At 36.5% G+C, this 19246-nt stretch overlaps 1 protein-coding gene across 1 annotated transcript in view; it reads right to left on the reverse strand.

Moving 5' to 3' along the window:
• The window catches only part of LOC129243565 (uncharacterized), a 262008-nt gene that overhangs the window by 192281 nt on the left and 50481 nt on the right, over positions 1–19246 (reverse strand). Inside the window, exon 2 of the mRNA XM_054880668.1 lies at positions 1396–1703. Coding sequence (XP_054736643.1) covers positions 1396–1703 — 308 coding nt within the window. The remainder of the gene's footprint in view (positions 1–1395; positions 1704–19246) is intronic.

The following is a 19246-nucleotide window of genomic DNA, read 5'->3' on the forward strand; positions in this document are numbered from 1 at the left end:
CAGTTTTCTTGACGTAGTCCACCATGCCGTGTAGCAGCAATGCATCAGTGAGGCCGATAGATTCCAAGTAACGCCCAGCATACTTTTATATGCGTACAGCGCATTACTGGCCTTCTTCACCCTTTCCTCAACATTGTGCTTCCACAGCAATTCCATTGTCCAGTATTACTCCGAGGTAAAATAATTAGGTGAAAAATGTCAAAAATTTTAACCACATTTGAGAGTTTTCTCTAAGACTCCATTACATCATTGGGCTCAAATTTTGTTTCATATTCGTCGTTCACTGTGCACCGAATTTCTTCGACTAAAACGGAAATGTTTGCTTTTTTTGTTCTAGGCTCACTGCAGATCGCATTCACGACAGCTGTACGAAAGAATTTCTTGCAGACTCGAGACGTGGTGCGTAATTCACGAAAACTTGATTATTGCAATGCAAAAAAAAAAATGCTTAGAGATCACTTGCATCAATAAATATTGAATGAGTAATCCCTTTGTGTAGCACTCACGGTGAATGTGTCACCTAATCTGTCCGTGATTTAGTTGCAAAGACAAAAGTGCCAGAACAGCAGTCTAGTTATGTGAGAAGAAAGCGACCAACTCGCCATAAAGGTGATGCTGATCTTTCCGCCTGATTGTTTAAAAATGACTAGACTCGCACATTTTAACAGACAAAAAATGATTTTATTTCAATTCTGAGAAAAAGCAGATCTGAACTATGTAATTTAGGTAGGTGGAATGGTTGATGAAGTGCCAGTTTGGCGATCCTGAAGTAGCACTAAAGCGGAGTTTTGATACCATTATGAGACCTCCAACAGGCAGATATCTACAGCCAATCAGAGCTGTTGATACAATGGGGAAGATTAATGGGATTTAGGTTGACGCACTGCCCTTCTAGCTGCTAAATCTGGACATTTACAGAGAAAATGCTCTACAGTAATGCTCTACAGTCTCCTTCTCTGAAAGGTCCCCACAGCTTCTGCAATGTAATTTAACTGGAAGACTTCTTTGTATAAGTTAAGGCTCTCTGCTTATAATCCTCATTCAGATTTCATTGACAAATCAATCACAAAGGCAATTGCAGGTATGAAAAAAAACCATACTTTGTGCTCTTTCTCGGTATTTCTCTATAACAACGCCTTCATAGTGTTATCCTTTTTTATTCTTTTATTTTCTTAAATTTATATAACAAAACTAATTTTATTACATAAATATCAAAACGCAGCACTGGCTACGAGGCCTTCAGCCGTCTAGAAAATATTATAATCATTACCCCTGAAGTGGTGTATTTTGTAGACTTCAAACAAATATTTACTAGTATTTGGTCTCTCGACCAACACTTCAATTCGCTTTCATTACTGTGCTGCTCTGACACTTATCTTTATTATTAATACTCACACTTAAGGTACTGTTCGTTGCGCACAATCACCTTCTCCGCGTTCTTACGCGCCTGAAAAAACCATTCGGACGTATTGCCGAGGTAGTGATACTCCATGGATAGGTCCTTGGCGAGGATGGCGCCGAGGTTCGGTGCCGGCAGACGATAGGCAAAAGGGCAGAAAAGACCCGTTTGGGAAGGGTGCTCATTCCAGTCGAAACAATTGCCAGCCGCAAAAATATCATCATCGAACTCGACCATCGAAAGAACGGAAGCGTGTAACAGATTAACGTCAGCTTGAGCGGCCGGTGTAGTCATCTTGAAAATTCTACAAAAGAAGAAAGAAATTATTTGTTTTTGTAAATAAAATGTGCTAAAGGTCAACTGTATGGTGTTAATTGGTAAATAAATGCATTGTAATATTTTATGTTGCGTATACGCCCCCGCCATTTTACACAGCTCATAGCCGAACAGCGAATAATGCGAAGGCAGTTAGAAGAGGAAGTATGAAAAAAGTTGAAAAAAGTTAAAACAAAAAATATTAAAACTTATTTTTAGAAATATTACAATACACAAACTTTGTGTGCGTAAGCGCACATGCATCGAATTATAGCAGCAAACACATCGGCATATTTAGCGGCGGAAAAGCGCGCGCTAAAAATATCTGGGGTATGCCATATTTAAGGAGATAAATTTGGTATTCAAAAGTAAATTTGCCAGCGATAGTCAAAATGAAAAACAAAATAAAACAAAAAAAAAAAACGGAATTATAAAATGTTGAGGAAGTGCGCTTATTTGCATTTAATTATGCTAATTCGCAGTACTCATAAATTTTGAATGCACTGCCTCCCACAACAACGGAAGCGGTAAACAAGTGGAAAATCAAAACAAAAAAAAAAAAATAATTAAGGTAAAAAAATGTAATTAAAAAAAGCGAAACAAAAGGAAAATGCCACAAAAAATGTTGAAAGAAAAAAATTGTGGCGAACGCGAGGCAATTGACAACAACAATAGAAAATAATATGGGTTTGCAAATAATAGCAGAATGGCGGGGGCGGCAGGGATATGAGTTTTCATCATTAAATAACAGTTAAAAGCAGAGCGCCGTTTGACAAAAGCAATTAAATTGATGAAAGCTCAAGCAACGCCTCTCATAGCTTTCCATTCCGCAGCAAACGCCGGTAGTGCACGACAACAAAGGGGATGCCTATGGAGAAAGCGGCGCAAGTGCGTTTCTATGAAGTGTTCGAAACGGCAAAAGGAAAGGGAAGTAATGTGTAAATTTACATTTTTTGGGCTCAACTGAAATAATTATGGAAAATATATTGAAAATTTCCTTACAAAAAGTTAAAAAAAAAAAACAAATAATAAAAAAATAAAAAAAACAAAAAACAAAAAAAAAAAATAAAAACAGAAACAAATAATATAGTAAAATGTGACATAAAATATATCTGTGCCGCGAAATGAATTGTGTAAATTAAAGCTTTTCATGCTGTGAAAAGTTCAAAAGTAATACGCGCTTAATGCAATTAAGTAAATGTCAGCGCTAAAGTTTTTTGTAGTTTCTGCTTTATGGTAAGAACCACAAGTTTGGTTAGGTAAAAACAAAAAAGGAGATAATAAAAGAGGAAACAAGTTTATTGATAAATGTGACTAATCCGTGAACTGTGACCTTCCGGTGATGAGGTTGGCGTAGTAAAACGAAACCACAATAATTTTTGTACTCGAGAAATTTCCAACTATTGAATGACACTAGAATGCGGTGGAATTGGATTTTTCTCATTACTATCACTAATTGCGTTGATGCAGTGGCGATGTGAATTTTGTCATTCATTTGCAGTTTATTTCAATGCTGAGAGTAGCGAAACTTCCACCAGGCGCAGAATAGTGGTAGTGGCTATATTTTAACACTGCAGTGAAAAGCCAAACTACTCAGCAAATATTTTAGTCCTTGAACTGGTATTTGATGGATGAAGTCGTACTAGTTCAGAACTGACTTGTATGGTACTAGTTGAAGAGTTACCAATTAGTGGTGTATTCAAAGGGAATAAATACTATTGTATATTTTTCTAGGCAAAGAGTGTTGAGCAAATATAAACTTTAGTAAAGTAAATCATCTCCAAAGTGAATTCTAACAATTCAGCTAAAAAAAATGTGAGCCGTCATGGGACGCCTGGCAGATGTGAAACATCGTGTGTGTACAAATAATATGCATAAAAGATAATATTATTACAGGAGTTATATATAGCCTAGAAAAAATTAAGTATTACGAGTTTCTTACAGAAAATGGTAACTTTATTTAATAAACATTTATTTACATGTGATATCAAAATTCGATATTAATATCAAGCCACAATTTAAAGATTTCCATCTGTGACTTCAGTAATAGTTATATTCGATGTTTCCTCTGCCGGTATTACTGTGACGATTGGTCGTTGATAACTAAAGTACGTTACAAAAGTATTGGATGAAATATTATCAAGATATCTTACAAATACAGCATCTACTGTTGTTCCATATTTGGTAGTAGATTCTCTTGGATTGTTGTTGATTTGCAATTGAAATTCTTTTTGAAGTGTGCTTTGAGTGCTGAAATTTTTTGAATTTTCAGGTGGCGCAAAATTTATCATTCAGTTTTGTATTTGAAAATTATTCAATAAAATTTAAAAAATAATAAATAAAGAAATTATATTGAGTAATGACTTTTGACCTTTACGCCCGCCATTGCTTGTCTGTTTTTATACAGCAGCTCTACACTTCACAAATTTCAATTATGATTGACGTACTGCACTATTTGTAAAAAATATAAATAATCCGATAGCATGATTAATTTTGTGTCACTTTGTATGATAATCAAAATGTGTCTTTAAAATATGCCTTCCTCCATAGGCTTAAACTTTTATTCAATTTCAACTTTTGCTCATTACGAGCTGGCATATCTCGAATTTGCTATTAAATAAGTTTGCACTTTTCATTTCGAATTAATAAAGCAATAAATTTGGCATTGCAAAATAGTTCCACTTGGTTTAAATAATTGAGTAATGAAGCTTCTTTCTGCTGTGGCTCTGCTTTCTGTGACCTTTTGATATTTTTCAACTCAAACTCTGACCTTCGTCATTTCTTCGCACAGAGAGCGCGCCTCAAATGTGCCCACTCTAGCCAGCCTTCCAGTTTCCCATGAATTCTCTGTAATCGCATTCCTATTACACTGTGTGACAAAAAAAAAAAATTAAATATACTTTTATGGAGACCTAGCACAACTTGTGGCTATAGAAAAACTAAACACAGTGGTATAAGGGAAATTTCCAATACACCCCCAAAATCTCGTTTTATGGCCATAAAACCGTTTTTCAGTAGGTTGATGTGAAGAATAACTCCTAGCTTCGCCAATTTCCATCCGATTTAGAATTTGCTTTTTTAGTTCGAAAGAACAAAAACAAGCCTTTTTGGCAGTGTGTTGACATTTTTTCTGAAATGACAACTGACGAGACTGTAGACGGAAGTATTTGGAATTTTTTTATTTTTTCTCTATTTTTTCCACTTTGACAAAATTTTTACGATATTATCCGATATTGAGGATTTTTTTAGTACCCTACTATAACAGTAAATTTAATTTTGCTTCAAATGAGCTATATTTGACTGTAATTGAATTAAAATTAATAGAGTTGTGTGAGTTTTAAGATTTTTTCTTTTTTTTACTACGAGATTTGGTATGCGTTTCGAAGCATGAAAATGATAACAAGTGTCATTATAAACACATAATATTTATTGGAGTATTGTGCAGTGCAGCACTGTACGGTGCGGTATGGTGCAGTACACAATGGAACTGGTTCCAAACTTAAAAATGCATTGGAAACGGCCCTTTGGAGTTTAGTATGGTACGGTACATTTGTCATTCTCTTCATCAGTTTTGAATACTTCTCTGTAAGAAATTCGATCATCATCATTCATCTGAAGTCCTCATCAACTAAATTCCATTGCTTAAATCGAGAAGCGAGTGTTTCAGATTGTCTTCCCGATAGCAGTAAATCACGAGAAAGATCCTGAAAATCTGAATTTGATACAATCTGTCGTTCTGAAGACTTAGAACCAGACGGAAAGTACTCTTCATCATCAGGTTTATTGTTATCAGTTTGATCATCATTAGCAATGAATTGAACTTCCTTCAGTTCCTGCAGTTGAGTCAATCATATCGTCCAAGACTACGGGGTTCTTAACAGTTGCAACATCAGCATACTTTATGTGCTTTCGAGTTTTATAATGACGACCGCTTACGTCCGTTTTACAAAAATAACAATCATCTGGTTTATGATAAGGCTGATGATGCCACATCATCGGAGAATATTGAGAAATTCGACTTTTCTGGCAACGTTTTGATTTATATCTATTGAATTTCAATGAAACAAACAATAAAACTTTGACGTTTTAATAAGGTTAAATTATAATAACAAACTTCTTTTGTTAATCAATGTACAGTGTGAACTTTGGTACACTTGGGAGCTTTTTCATATATCTATTGAAAAAAAAAAATGTGCTATAATATGTCAGATAGTTTCGTAAGTTCTAGCCAGTTCTGTTGTATGCTGTACAGTGTACTCTTATGTATACATATACACTCCAATAAATATTACGTATCTATAATAACGCATCAAAACAAGTCCTTATTCCCATTTAGCGTAAGCTATACCTACATACCAAATTAGTAAAAAAAAAAAAATCTTAAAACTCACAAAACTCTATTAATTTTAATTCAATTACAGTCAAATATAGCTCATTTGACGAAAAATTAAATTTACTGTTATAGTAGGGTACTAAAAAAATCCTCAATATCGGATAATATCGTAAAAATTTTGTCAAAGTTGAAAAAATAGAGAAAAAATAAAAAAAATTCCAAATACTTCCGTCTACAGTCTCGTCAGTTGTCATTTCAGAAAAAATGTCAACACACTGTCAAAAAAGCTTGTTTTTGTTCTTTCGAAGTAAAAAAGCAAATTCGAAATCGGATGGAAATTGGCGAAGTTAGGAGTTATTCTTCACATCAACCTACTGAAAAACGTGTACTATACTACAAGTTGTACTAGGTCCCCATAAAAGTATAATTTCACTGTCGCACAGTGTTATCTACATAGCAAATTACCGAACACATTCAAAAACACATAACTCGCCAACATTTACTAAGCACTCACGAGCATCCAACTTGCCGCTCTTTAGCAACTCTACATTTGTCTCTCTAACATGGCACACATACTAACACACTTTAACCCACATCATTTGTGAGTTGTTCCTTTGAAATTGGCTTAGCACTTCTCATACTACACATAAAATATATACAATATATGTATACCTTAGTATAGTGTAGTGATGTTTCACATCAAAAATGTCCGTATTTACATAAAGGCTACGACGGGATAAATGGTTGTCCTTGCGAGGGGTCCACTTGAACAAATAATTAAAATTTGTGCTTTGTGATACCAAGAAGAGGAGACGGGAAACAGTAGGAAAAAAACTTGGGCCTAGACATAGTTGCCCTGGCTAAATTCATTTAGTCAAAGCTGTATAGCTTCCTCATTTTTCCTCTCATCTTTTTGAAATTTCGATACAAATCTACGGAAGCATTAAGCTTTTTAAGGCCTCAACCAAACAGTAGGATAAAGGGGAAAGGGCTGTTGGATTAAAGGATGATGACCAGCAGTGGGTTGCCAACGTTCGTAGTAACCGCTTAAAGCCAGGTATGTGCTATTGAAACCCATAATATCCGAAGGAGTAGCAAAATAGTAAGAGTCCAGATTTTTAAATCTTTACCCGACGAGAGCAGGGTAGCTGAGAAGATGGCGCTGAGATAATTCCACCTCATCCGCCAACAGCTTCTGCAGAAAAGACTTAAAGCAATCCCAAGTGTCACCGCATGGACACCAATGGATTAAATCGGACGATTAACCCTCTTGGTGGAGTTGTCACTAATTCCATCATTGCTCGCAAAAGCCGAGCATCTAAAAACGAGATTGGGGAATATTTCCGCACCCACTTCATATGGGTGTCCGAAGCATAGTGGCATACCAGAGAATTGTAAGGTACACAAATTAGCGAGAGAGGGCACTACCACTCGGCTTCCTCTTCGTACGGAGATTGTGGGTATACTCTGTTATGAGAACTTTCGCTATTTTGTTCAAAGCTGCTTTATCAACGGGGGATCACGTTTGATGCCATCTACGCCGCTTGATAATTCAAAAACTTTTTTTCATTTGCAAGAAAGCACGAAAAACTGTCGGCAAAAAATTGTGTAATATAAATGCAACAAAGCTTGGAAGCGTGCCATAAAATTCAGTGGGCTGTAAAACTGCGGTTTTGAAAATTTTCTAAATGATCCGGTTAAAAAGGATAAATTTTAGAACTGATTTCTGTTTTTTTTTTTTTAATTTGCACAAAGTTTGAACTTTGGCTTTATATGATTTTTGTGGGAGAAGGAAGTGTGTTATTATGCATAAAAAAAAATTAAAATTAAATAAGATTTTCTTGAAATTAATAGTAAAATTAATAGTTATTTAACACGGCATACCTCTACCTCTTTAAAGCAGTTTTTTTATGCCAAAGCGTTAGCCCTGCGAAAAGCAGTTCAATTTCGCGTGCATACATACATTACATACATACCCACGAGTATTTATGCTTGGCGTAATAAATTTTTTGTGTGCGACAAATAGTTTGCATTTAAACACAAAAGCCACTGGGCATATGAAACTTTTCCTTTCGCTATTTTACTCCGCTTAAAGGCCAAACACAATTCACTTATATAATTCATCCAATTATTGCGTGCAAATATAAAATAAAACCAATGGCTTTAGTTTTCAGAAAAACAACCCCCTTATAGAAAAAGAATAGGAGGATTATAATTTACGCCAGAAGCTTTTTGTCTCCACGCCATGCATCGTAAATCTGCCGACATTATAAATTATCTTTTTTTTTGCCTTCTTTACTCGATTAATATGCGCTGCAGACAAGAAAAGTAATATTTTACCAGACTCATGCTGCTCCTGTGCACTTTGTCATTTTTACTATTTGTTCGAGACTGACTTTTTATTCCTTTTGTATTTATCCTCAATTTGTACATATGCCATTTGCACAGCTTAGCTTGCCGATTCTTGAAATGATCTTAATTAACTTTTTCTACAAAGAATAAATAAGTAAATCCTGCTTTCGAATTAAATGGTATAATCGCTGCGAAATGATTACAGAAAAGAAAAAAATAAATACAAATTCATTAAAAAGTAGTGAAAGCCTACAGAATAATAAACAGCTTAACTTTTTCGTTTCAGATGTCCTGAAGAGCCAAAATCCGGATGACAAGCCACCTATCTTTTTTTAAGACGCTTTCTTTGGTGTCACACTACTAAAAAAAAATGTGTAAAAAAAAACAAAATTATTTTTGTATACTATTTGATGTCAATAATAACATACTGTAAAATCAAAACGATCGCATTTTATTTTCTTAAGGGGACAGATACCTGTGAAATTTCGAAATTTTTTTTTTCTGAAATGTTAATATAATCCTTTAAGAATATGTCAAAAAAATGTTAGAACGTAAATTTAAGTTTTTCTTATATTAAAGATCGTCAACCGTGACGACTCTACTCTTTGCGTTCGAGCGCTGGGAGAGGCATAGTTACTATGCCGACTTTGGACGCGTTTTTCTCGAAACTATATTTTTCGATGTGGCGTACACGATAACTCGAAAAGTTATTCACCGATCTCCCCGAAAAGCCGCGCTGCGACATTCTTGGAAGAATTGAGTGTACATCCGCCATTTTAAATGATTAAAATAAAAAAAAGTAAAATGTATATTATTTTAATGTATAAATAAACTATATGCCAATTTTGAAAAAAATAAATTGACTTTTTCATTTTAAATAATTTGAATGAAAATCAGGGAAAATATGGCCGTTTACTGGTATCTGTCCCCTTAAAAAAAAATTCCTAAAAAATATCTATAAAAAAATTAGTGATTGACCAGACTACTATCTCAAGAATGAAAGCCAAAACAAGGAGGTTATATGGTGAGTTTCCAAAAGATCTGTTCTAGGCATAAAAAAAGTGGAAAGTATGGCGGAGGTGGACGAGTTGTCTGGCTAATACAGCCCAGACCCAATTTGCACAGAAGATGCTATTTTGATACACCACTCGTAGAACCACTGCCTTTTATCATTCGAACCACTGCTTTTCATCATTCGACCCACTGCTTTTTATCATTCCAACCAATGCTTTTTATTATACGAAACACTGCTTTTTATTAGTCGAACCATCTTGATTTGACTATGCATCTGCCCATTTTCTTTTTTGCAATGCCTTTCAAGTTAACCATCGAGAATTTCCTCCGCATTCTATGTCACAGAGCACCCAGACTTGGGCATTCACACAAATAGTGATAGATTGTTTCCTTAAATTCTTTTTGATTGCAGCTTCTACATCTTTCGTTGTATGACCACCCCATCTTTTTGGCATGGCCTTCCTTTCCCGACGAACAAAACTAACACTCTATTAGGCCTTCATCATGTCCGTCCTAATGTATGGCGCAGAAGCGTGGCCGATGACAACATTCGATGAGGCGTCACTTGAAGTGTTTGAGAGAAAGATTCTGCGGAAGACTTTTGTACCTTTTTAAGTTGTGTCTCTTTCTACCTTTTCAAGTGTCGCAGGTGATGGAACAATGAGCTGTATGAGATCCAGTGGCTACATTGGCTGGGTCATGTCGACCGAATGGATACAAACTCTCCGGCTCTGAAAGTATTCGATGTGGTATCAGCTGGTGGTAGCAGAGGGGAAAGAAGACCTTCTAAGCGTTGGAAAGATCAGGTGGAGAAGTATTGGGCTTCACCTGGTGTATCGAAATGGCACCATTTAGCACGAGAAAGAAACGACTGGCGCGCTTTGTTAAACAATTATTTTGCGTAAAACTGTACAGCTGATACATTTTTATTCTTTAATCACTTGCCGTGCTTTAACAAATCTGACTCGTGATGAAAATCTTGGCCCAAACATGAATATGGCGAGCTAGGCTCGTGAATAAACACGTAAATATGACGGGCGGAGGTGTACAGATAGTCGTATCAAACATACCATAAACATCACGAGCCTGGGTCGTGAGTGATTGCCAGCTTCTATCTGTGCGCTACCAGAGTTAGTCACGAGTCTCATAATTGCTGTTATATCATTTCGCGCATCAGTCTGATTTCTTTACCATGCGTTGAGGCGTAACACTTGGACCCGAGTTTCGTTGAGCTAAATGGCACGGCAAGGGGTTACAAATATATTCTAAAAGATGGTTAAATTTCTAGGCCCGATATTGAATGTGAATCACACCTAAACGTCAAGTTTTTTCCGCATTTTATTTAACATTTTTCAATTCCAGATTAATTTAATTTGAGGCATGGAAAGATACACAATCGAGCAACGCGTTAAAGTTATTCAGGCTTATTATGAAAACGGGTGTCCAAATCAAAATGCATATCGCGCACTTCGTGACCTCACATTTTCACCTCAGTGGATTCGTCAATAAGCAGAATTGCCGCATTTGAGCGAATGATAATCCAAGAGTGATTGCCGAAAAATCAATGCAGCCACAAAGAGTGACTGTTTGGTGCGGTTGATGGACCGGCGACATCATTGGGCCGCATTTTTTTCCAAAATGAGGCCAGTCAGGCAGTTACTGTGAATAGTGTTTGCTATCGTGAGATGATAACGAACTTGTTATGCACCGAATTGGAAGATACGGATGTGGACAATATGTGGTTTCAACAGGACGGTGCCACTTGTCACACAGCTAACGAAACAATGGCTCTTTTGTACGAAAAATTTGATGGCCGAATAATCTCACGTCGCGGCGATGACAATTGGCCGCCAAGATTATGTGATTTGACACCGTTGGACTTCTTTCTTTGGGGTTGTTTGAAAGAAAAGGTGTATGTCGATAAGCCAGCAACAATTCAAGAGCTAAAGGATGAGATAATTCGGCACATTAACGGCGTAGAACCTCAATTATGCCTCAGCTTTATCGAAAATTTGTATCATCGGATGGAAGTGTGCCGCCGAGGCCGTGGCGGTTATTTGGCCAATATTTTGTTCCATATCTAATTGAGCTATTCCAGTATTATCATAATAAAGAGAAATGACAATAATTTTTTCAAAAAATTTTATTTTATTTAAAATCAACACTGGCCCTTAAAAATTAACCAGCCTTTACTTCACTTTAATTGCCAAATTATTTTCGTAGATTTCCTTTGCAATGAAATGCCTATTTAGAGTGAACTGTACAATTTTTCAGGCTTAAAAATCTTATGCTGCCTAAGACCTTACAGAAAAGTCCCCTTTAAAATTGCCTAAAATAAAATAATTTTTCCCTTACTTTGCATGGCGTGTCAGCGAAGCTTATTTTATCTTTGCCATACATTTACACGAACGTGAGTTCAAGTCAAGCAATTAAATTGCAACGTTTACCATATGCACCCATTTTTTAAAGCACAAACAGCCGTGAAAGTCTCGCGCGCTAAATGTGAGCCAGCACTTTTGAGACGCTCTTGCCTTCTGCTCGTACATTTACACTTAATCCTGCCCCGGAGAGCTGCACGTAGTGCATGCATGAGATCTGCTGAAACAAAACCTCGAGTGACGTTACTAAGGCACTTCACTTGCAGCCACTTGCAAACCACTCGTTGGTGATAAAGAAAAGTGATGGGCGCAAGCTGCATAACAACAAAGGAAACGGCAAGTGGATGGGAAACAGCATTGCACGTTCGTAGTCGTAAGTGTTGAGCGCTCTAGTGCGTGATTCTACTTTAGATTCAGGCAAGTGTCACACCTTTACAGCCATGTGCACAGTGCGCACATGGAACTGCATGTACCCGGTAGAAAAAACTGTTGGGAGAGAAATTGAAATACGTTTAAGTGTAAGCGGAGTGAAGCGAACTATTCGTTTTGCGTGATTATACAAAACAAGAAACTGTTCAATTTTTGGGAAAGTTAAGGTTCTACCACTTCAGGCGCGTGAGTGTGTGCGTAACTGCCATGCGGTTGTTCAATGTGCATTTTGAATACTGCACATCATTTCACTTTGTGACAGGGAATGAGAAGCCTGCGAGTGCATTTCTACCACAGCAAATCATCTCCCGAAAACTCTTCACAAAATACGCAGCCACAAATTGGATGATAATCATTGACACTCAGCAAAAAATCTTTATTCATTAGGATGCTTCATTTCCCATACAAAAAAAAAAAATTAAATCGCTACTGTTTTAACTTCAGCGGAATGAAAAAAGAGAAATTTGTATGCTATTACTGACTTTTTTTGTAAATTAAGTTTAAGAAGAACTTGAATAACTCAGTCAAGTCTTAAACGACTTAAACTTGTAAGGCATTTTTCGAAATGTATATTTCCACACTTCTCTTTGAGATTAAAAAAAAATTATTCAAATTTGGTTTCGAAAATATTAATATATTGATTTTGTGAATAAAACTTTTAAGGGGGGAGCCTGCTTTAGAGGCTTCAAAAAATCGATTTTATTTTTTTGCATAAATATCTTCCCAACCTACCCAAGAATGTGTCCTCAAAATTTCAGAAGCAAATTCAAACTATTTTCGGAGTTACAGAAGAAATTGTGAGCAAGCGCCGAGCAGGTATACGAGCGGATTTTTTATTTACGCGCGATTTCTCGGTTTTTTATTTTTACGATGCTTCCTAATTGGCTCGAAAGATAGGGAAAAAGTTAAACGCCCTATCGAAACGAGATAACATTGATTGTATTCGGAATTAAATTCTCTTCTAGTTGAACCTAAAAAACCTTAAGAAAGTTATGATTAACCCACTTTTTAAACAATCTAAAGTGAATTTGTTTTTTCAAAAAAATTAACTTTTTTTTAATTAGCGAAAAATTGTTGAATTGCTCACTTTTTGTTTAATTTTTTTGGTTTAACTAGAAGCAATACTATACTAAAATAAAATTTGTTTTGGGTTTTTGGTTTCTGATGACAATTGCGACCTGCATCTTTCCCGCCGCAGGACACATGCACACTCGAAGCGCCTCGGCAAAATGCTTGTACCAGGCATAATATGACATATATTTGAATAAAAAAATTTGAGAAGACTGTTGAAATATATAACAATAAAACCAGAAAGTCTTGTTTTAATCGAATATTTCTTTCTTTCCCAAAAAAATCCACGAAAAAATCGATTTTTTGAAGCCTCTAAAGCAGGCTACCCCTTAAGCAAAAATTCTTTTATCTGCTGAGTTGTTTTTTTCTAAAAATATCTTTAAAAACTAATTTGATTTGTAAAAAAAAACAACAAGTTTGGTAAATCAAAATATTTTTCCGAAATATTTTGGAGGGAGTCATAAAATAAAATAAATAAAGGAATCTATAATTTGCTTATTTGAAACTGATTATTTTTTCATTAAAAACAAGAGCAGAGAACCGTGTACGATGGAAGAGTCTTGTCGAGGCCCTATGTTCCCGAGAGGAGAGAACAAGGAGAAAAAACATTTCATTTAATACCAGATTTTTACCTTTCTTACTGGCTGCAATCTAGTCCTCACAAAACCACTTCGAAGTCTACACTTCAACCCGGACACTTTTGTAAAACTTAAATTTTTCCGGCAGGGATGCACTCATATATGTATGTATGTATATGAAGATTGATATGTTATTGTGCTATAAGCGAGCATTATGTAACTACTTAGTCAACAACTTTAGTAGGAACTATTAGGAAGTACTCGCGAACAATTTACATACATTCATTAACCCGCTTCAAACGAAACAAGACCAAAGCATACAAAAAAAATCAGATCTTTTTGTATTGAAGCATATTGTAATACTTTCTGTTCATTATTTGTGGTATGGCATAGAAAATTGTCGTTAGCGAATAATAGTTTTGCAAAGCTGTTACTCTTCTTTATTGATTCCTTAACCCATTCAGCGCTTCTGGTTGAGTTTAAGAAAAAAAAACATTCTTAGTCTAATGTTTGGTATTGATTACCGATTCGGTTACTCAAGAATTCTAGAGAAGAAATATCCATACAGCAGCTTCTGTGCAAATGACGTAATTGAAGGCGCAGAGCATTGCTTTTCTGTCTGTCTGCATTTTGAAACCGAAAGGGTTGACTTGAGAATTAAGGTAGGGAAACTAACTAAGGTTAAGGGATCCCGGTGGTCTAGAGCTCGAAAACTTAAGGTATTTTCAGGAATACTTTTTTACAATAAAAAAATGAAAACGATACTTAAATTTCCATTTTCCACGCCTTAGAGCTGTGTGCCAGAGAATGTCTACGGAGAGGCACGCGCAGTGCCAATATTAACATTCTCTCTGACAGTCAAGCAGCTCTAAATCGCTGGATAGCTTCTCATTCCAATCAAGGTTGGTCTGGAAATGTTTTAAAATCCTCAACAGCATCAAAAAACTTTGTTACCTTGATGCCGGCTTTGGAACATGAGGGGCACGAAGGAAATGAAATTGCGGACAATTTGGCAAAAAATTGTGCAAACACTCCCTTCATAGATCCTGAACCTTTCTGCGGGGTAAATGACTGCTTCAAAAGTGCCTTTATGCGGAAGTAGGAACAACGAGGCCTAATCGATTACTGGAGAGTCCAATCGGGCATGCGACAATCGAAAGGACTCATAGATCCGGAACGGATAAAGGCAGAAGCAATCCTTAACCTAAGCAGAAAGGACATGGAATTTTACATTGAACTTCTAACAGGACACTGTAAACTTAATTATCACATGAAAAATATAGAAAGGCATAAGAAACAGCAGAACACGTTCCATGCGACTGCCCAGCAGTGGCACGACGCAGATTAAATTAACTGGGAAATGGGGCTGTAAAGCCAAACCTCCTGGTAGAAATTTAGCCGGTAGCAGTTTTAGGATTTATTAACACCATGAAACCGTTCGAGTAGGCTACATGGCTGCACAATAGATCTATTCAGGTCACAGTGCACAAGCAGCCAATCAATAATAATAATAATACATTTTTTAAGCTTCAACTTTTAACTTCTTTTATACACAAAAATGGAAAAATTTTACAACATTGCGCGGTTTTGAATTTGACACTACAAAAATCGGGGTTTTCAGTTTTTTTTTTATCAAAAATACGAAGTAATTGAAATAATAATATGATTCCAGTACGGGCGATAGGCATTGTTGTTGTAAAGAATATATTAAAGTTTAAGACGATTGGATTGAATACCAACCGGCCGAAAAAAGTCATTTCGACATAAATGAGTTTAAGTTTTGAGGTACAGGTACGCACGGGCGGTAATATTGGGAATATCCAAATAAAAATTTTACAGTATATTCTTAAAAGCCTATTGTTATGAAATATCGAAAAAACAAAAAATGTATTTTTTGAAATTTCTAGACCACCGGGTCCCCTTAAGAGCCTGGTTTATTTTTTAAGCTTATCAAAGCAAATCATTGAATTTTATTATAAAAATGCGTTTTCTGTTAAGAAATTTATCGCGCGCTTCTTCCATTTTATGGTCAGTTTAATCGACCTACTGCAGCGGCTATTCGAGCTATTGTGACTAAATTTAGAACCAGAACCAAATTTACATTATTGGACATCAAACCACCAACTCGCTTACGTAGAGTGCGAACTGAAGAAAATGTCGCAGCTGTATCAGCCAGTGTTAATGATGACCATCAATTATCGATTCGTCGCCGTTCGCAGCAATTGGGCCCCTGTTACGCCAAAAACGTGGAAAATTTTGCGAAAGGATTTAGGTGTGAAGCGTTTCAAAATACAGCTGGTGCAAGAATTGAAGTCGAACGACCTACCGCAACGCAGAATTTTTGGTGAATGGGCTCTTGCAAAGTTGGCCGAAGATCCACTTTTTTTATCGAAAAATTGTGTTCAGCGACGAAGCTCATATCTGGATCAATGGGTACGTAAATAAGCAGAATTGTCGATTTTGGAGTAAAGATCAGCCAGAAGAATTGCAAGAGCTACCATTGTATCCAGAAAAGGTCACAGTTTGGTGCAGTTTATGGGCTGGAGGTATCTTTGGATCGTACTTCTTCAAAGATACTGCGAATCGTAACGTAACTGTGAATGGTGAGCGCTACCGTGAAATGAAATCCAACTTTTTTTTGTCCAAAATGCAAGAGCTTGACGTGCTACACAGCACGCGTAACAATGGGCTTGTTGAGAGGCGAGTTCGGTGAAAATTTTATTTCACGGTCGGGACCTGTCAATTGGCCACCCAGATCGTGCAATATAACGCCTTTAGATTATTTTTTGTGGGGCTATGTTAAAGCTCCTATCTGTTCAGACAAGCCGGCTTGAATTAACGCATTGGAAGACAACATTAAAGAATTTATATGTGAGATAGCGGCCGAAACATTGGAAAGAGTATGCTAAAATTGGACTAAGCGGATGGACCATTTGAAGCGCAGTCGCGGTCAACATTTGCATGAAATAATCTTCAAACACTAAATTATATGGACTGTACTATCGATTTAAATAAAAATTTCATGCATTTTTCTGAATTCTACATGTGTTTCTTTTGAAAAACTTTCCTATAGCTCTTAAAAACTCACCCTTTATTTAAAATGAAATACGTGACACACATTCAATAGACTTGAATTGATATGAAAAACGACAATGTAATACCGAACGCTTAATACCGATCTCAAATTGGTTATTGTGTAGCAGAAATTTCGCATCAAAGTAGACGATATAAAGGGTGTTTTTTTTAGAGGTTAGGTTTTCAAGTTGGCACTACTTTTTTCGTAGATGGTCTTTTTGACAGCTGTCACTTGATTTATGCTCAGTTTGGTTTGCCATTTCATAATGAATAGACTTACACCTGAACAACATTTGCAAATCGTGCAAATTTATTACGAAAATAATGGTTCGGTTCGCGCGACGCATCACAAGAAAATTTTGTTCAGCGATGAAGCTCACTTTTGGTTAAATGGGTATGTCAACAAGCAAAATTGTCGCATTTGGAGTGAACATAATATACAAACCATTGCTGAGACGCCGTTACATCCTCAAAAAGTCACTGTTTGGTGTGCTTTATGGGCAGAGGGAATCGTTGGTCCATATTTCTTTAAAAATGAAGCCGGCCATAATGTTACAGTCAATGGAGAGCGCTATAGAGCCATGATTAATGACTTTTTCGTGCCTGAATTGGACGATATTGATGTGGACGACCTTTGGTTCCAACAAGACGGCGCTACATGCCATACAGCCAACGCAACAATCGATTTATTGAAGGAAACTTTTGGTGAGCGCATTATCTCGCGCCGTGGACCTGTGGCGTGGCCTCCAAGATCGTGTGATATAACACCGCTGGACTATTTCTTGTGGGACTGGACTATGTGAAGTCGCTTGTCTACGCAGATAAGCCCGAGACGATTGACGTCTTGGAAGAGAATATTCGGCGCGTTATTGCCGACATACGGCCCCAATTGCTGCAAAAAATCGTCGAAAATTGGGCCTCTCGGCTGGAATTTATTCGAGCCAGCCGCGGCGGCCACTTGCCCGAAATCATTTTTAAAACATAATGGCAAACCCTTATCTTTATAATAAAGCTAAATTCTTGGCCATAACATTAAATTATATACGTTTTATTTCATCTTCAAAACCTAACCACTAAAAAAAAACACCCTTTACAATTTCAATGCGCGTTATATTGAAATTTAAAAAAGACGAGCCAAAAAATACCGAGTGAATGGTAACTTCTTGAACATTCAGGCTCTGATTGATTCGAAGCTCTGAAAAGTAAAAGGGTAGATATTCAAGGAGGAAAGGGAGAAGTTACAGAGAGCGCAGCAAAAATATGGGCTTAGAAATAAATGAAGCCTAAGCTAAAGCGCTTTATTAAACATTTTCGGACTATATCACACAAAATATGGGTAAAATACTCAAAGCCGGTAATTATAGGTATATTGGATTTAGTGAGGGAATTTTACTACCTAGGAATAACCATTGATCATGACAACAAAATTTATGTAGAGTCTGCTCACAGAATACGTATGGCGCACCGCTGCTATTTCGCTTTGTGCAATCGCTTAAAGAGCCGCTTTTTAGATAGGAGAACGAAGATTTCTCTGTACCGCTTAACTGTTATTCAAACTTTGCTGTAAAGAAACCTGGGCACTCAGTAGAGAAATTTGAGCACTCAGAGAGGGTGATAAACAAAAACTGCTGGTATTTGAAAGGAGAAAAATCTATGGCGCGACATGTAATACAGCCAATGGGCGAGAGCCCGCTACAGAGCGCCGTCTGTAATTACTACAATAATGAGCAACACAGACTGAGATGAGCAGACGTGAAAACATTTAGAAAATAAATAGTTAACTTGTTAAAAAAAAATGCTACATTAAAATTCCAGTAGCTAAGCATCTGAACGAGTATCTAAGCATATCTACCTAATTGCAAAATACCAACACTTAAGGAGAGAAACTCGACAACTGGAAGGTTAATACTCACACAAATTTTCACAAATTCAGGTGCATATGGATGTGTGTATGTGCGAGCACATTTTTATTCAGGCGAGAGCGCATATTTTCGTATTTCTATAACTAAGCGCAGTCATAAATTTTCCACTTTCGCCAGCCAGAAAATGCGACACATCTCTCACTTGCAAGTACACACACGACCACCTACTGGCTTATGTGTGCATGTGTGTGTGTGTGTGTGTATGTATTTGGCATGCATCTAGAGAAGTGAAGCAATTTAAACCATCTGCTAGAACAGAATAACAGAATAAAAAGAAATCCAGCACAAATCTTGCTGTAAGCACTCGGGAATTGCTACAGCGTGACAAAAACAAAAACAGAAACAAAAACCAAAGAATATGTAATAGGAACAATAGCTGA

The sequence above is a fragment of the Anastrepha obliqua genome, chromosome 4, assembly GCF_027943255.1.
Source record: "Anastrepha obliqua isolate idAnaObli1 chromosome 4, idAnaObli1_1.0, whole genome shotgun sequence".
In the NCBI taxonomy this organism is placed as follows: Eukaryota; Metazoa; Arthropoda; class Insecta; order Diptera; family Tephritidae; genus Anastrepha; species Anastrepha obliqua.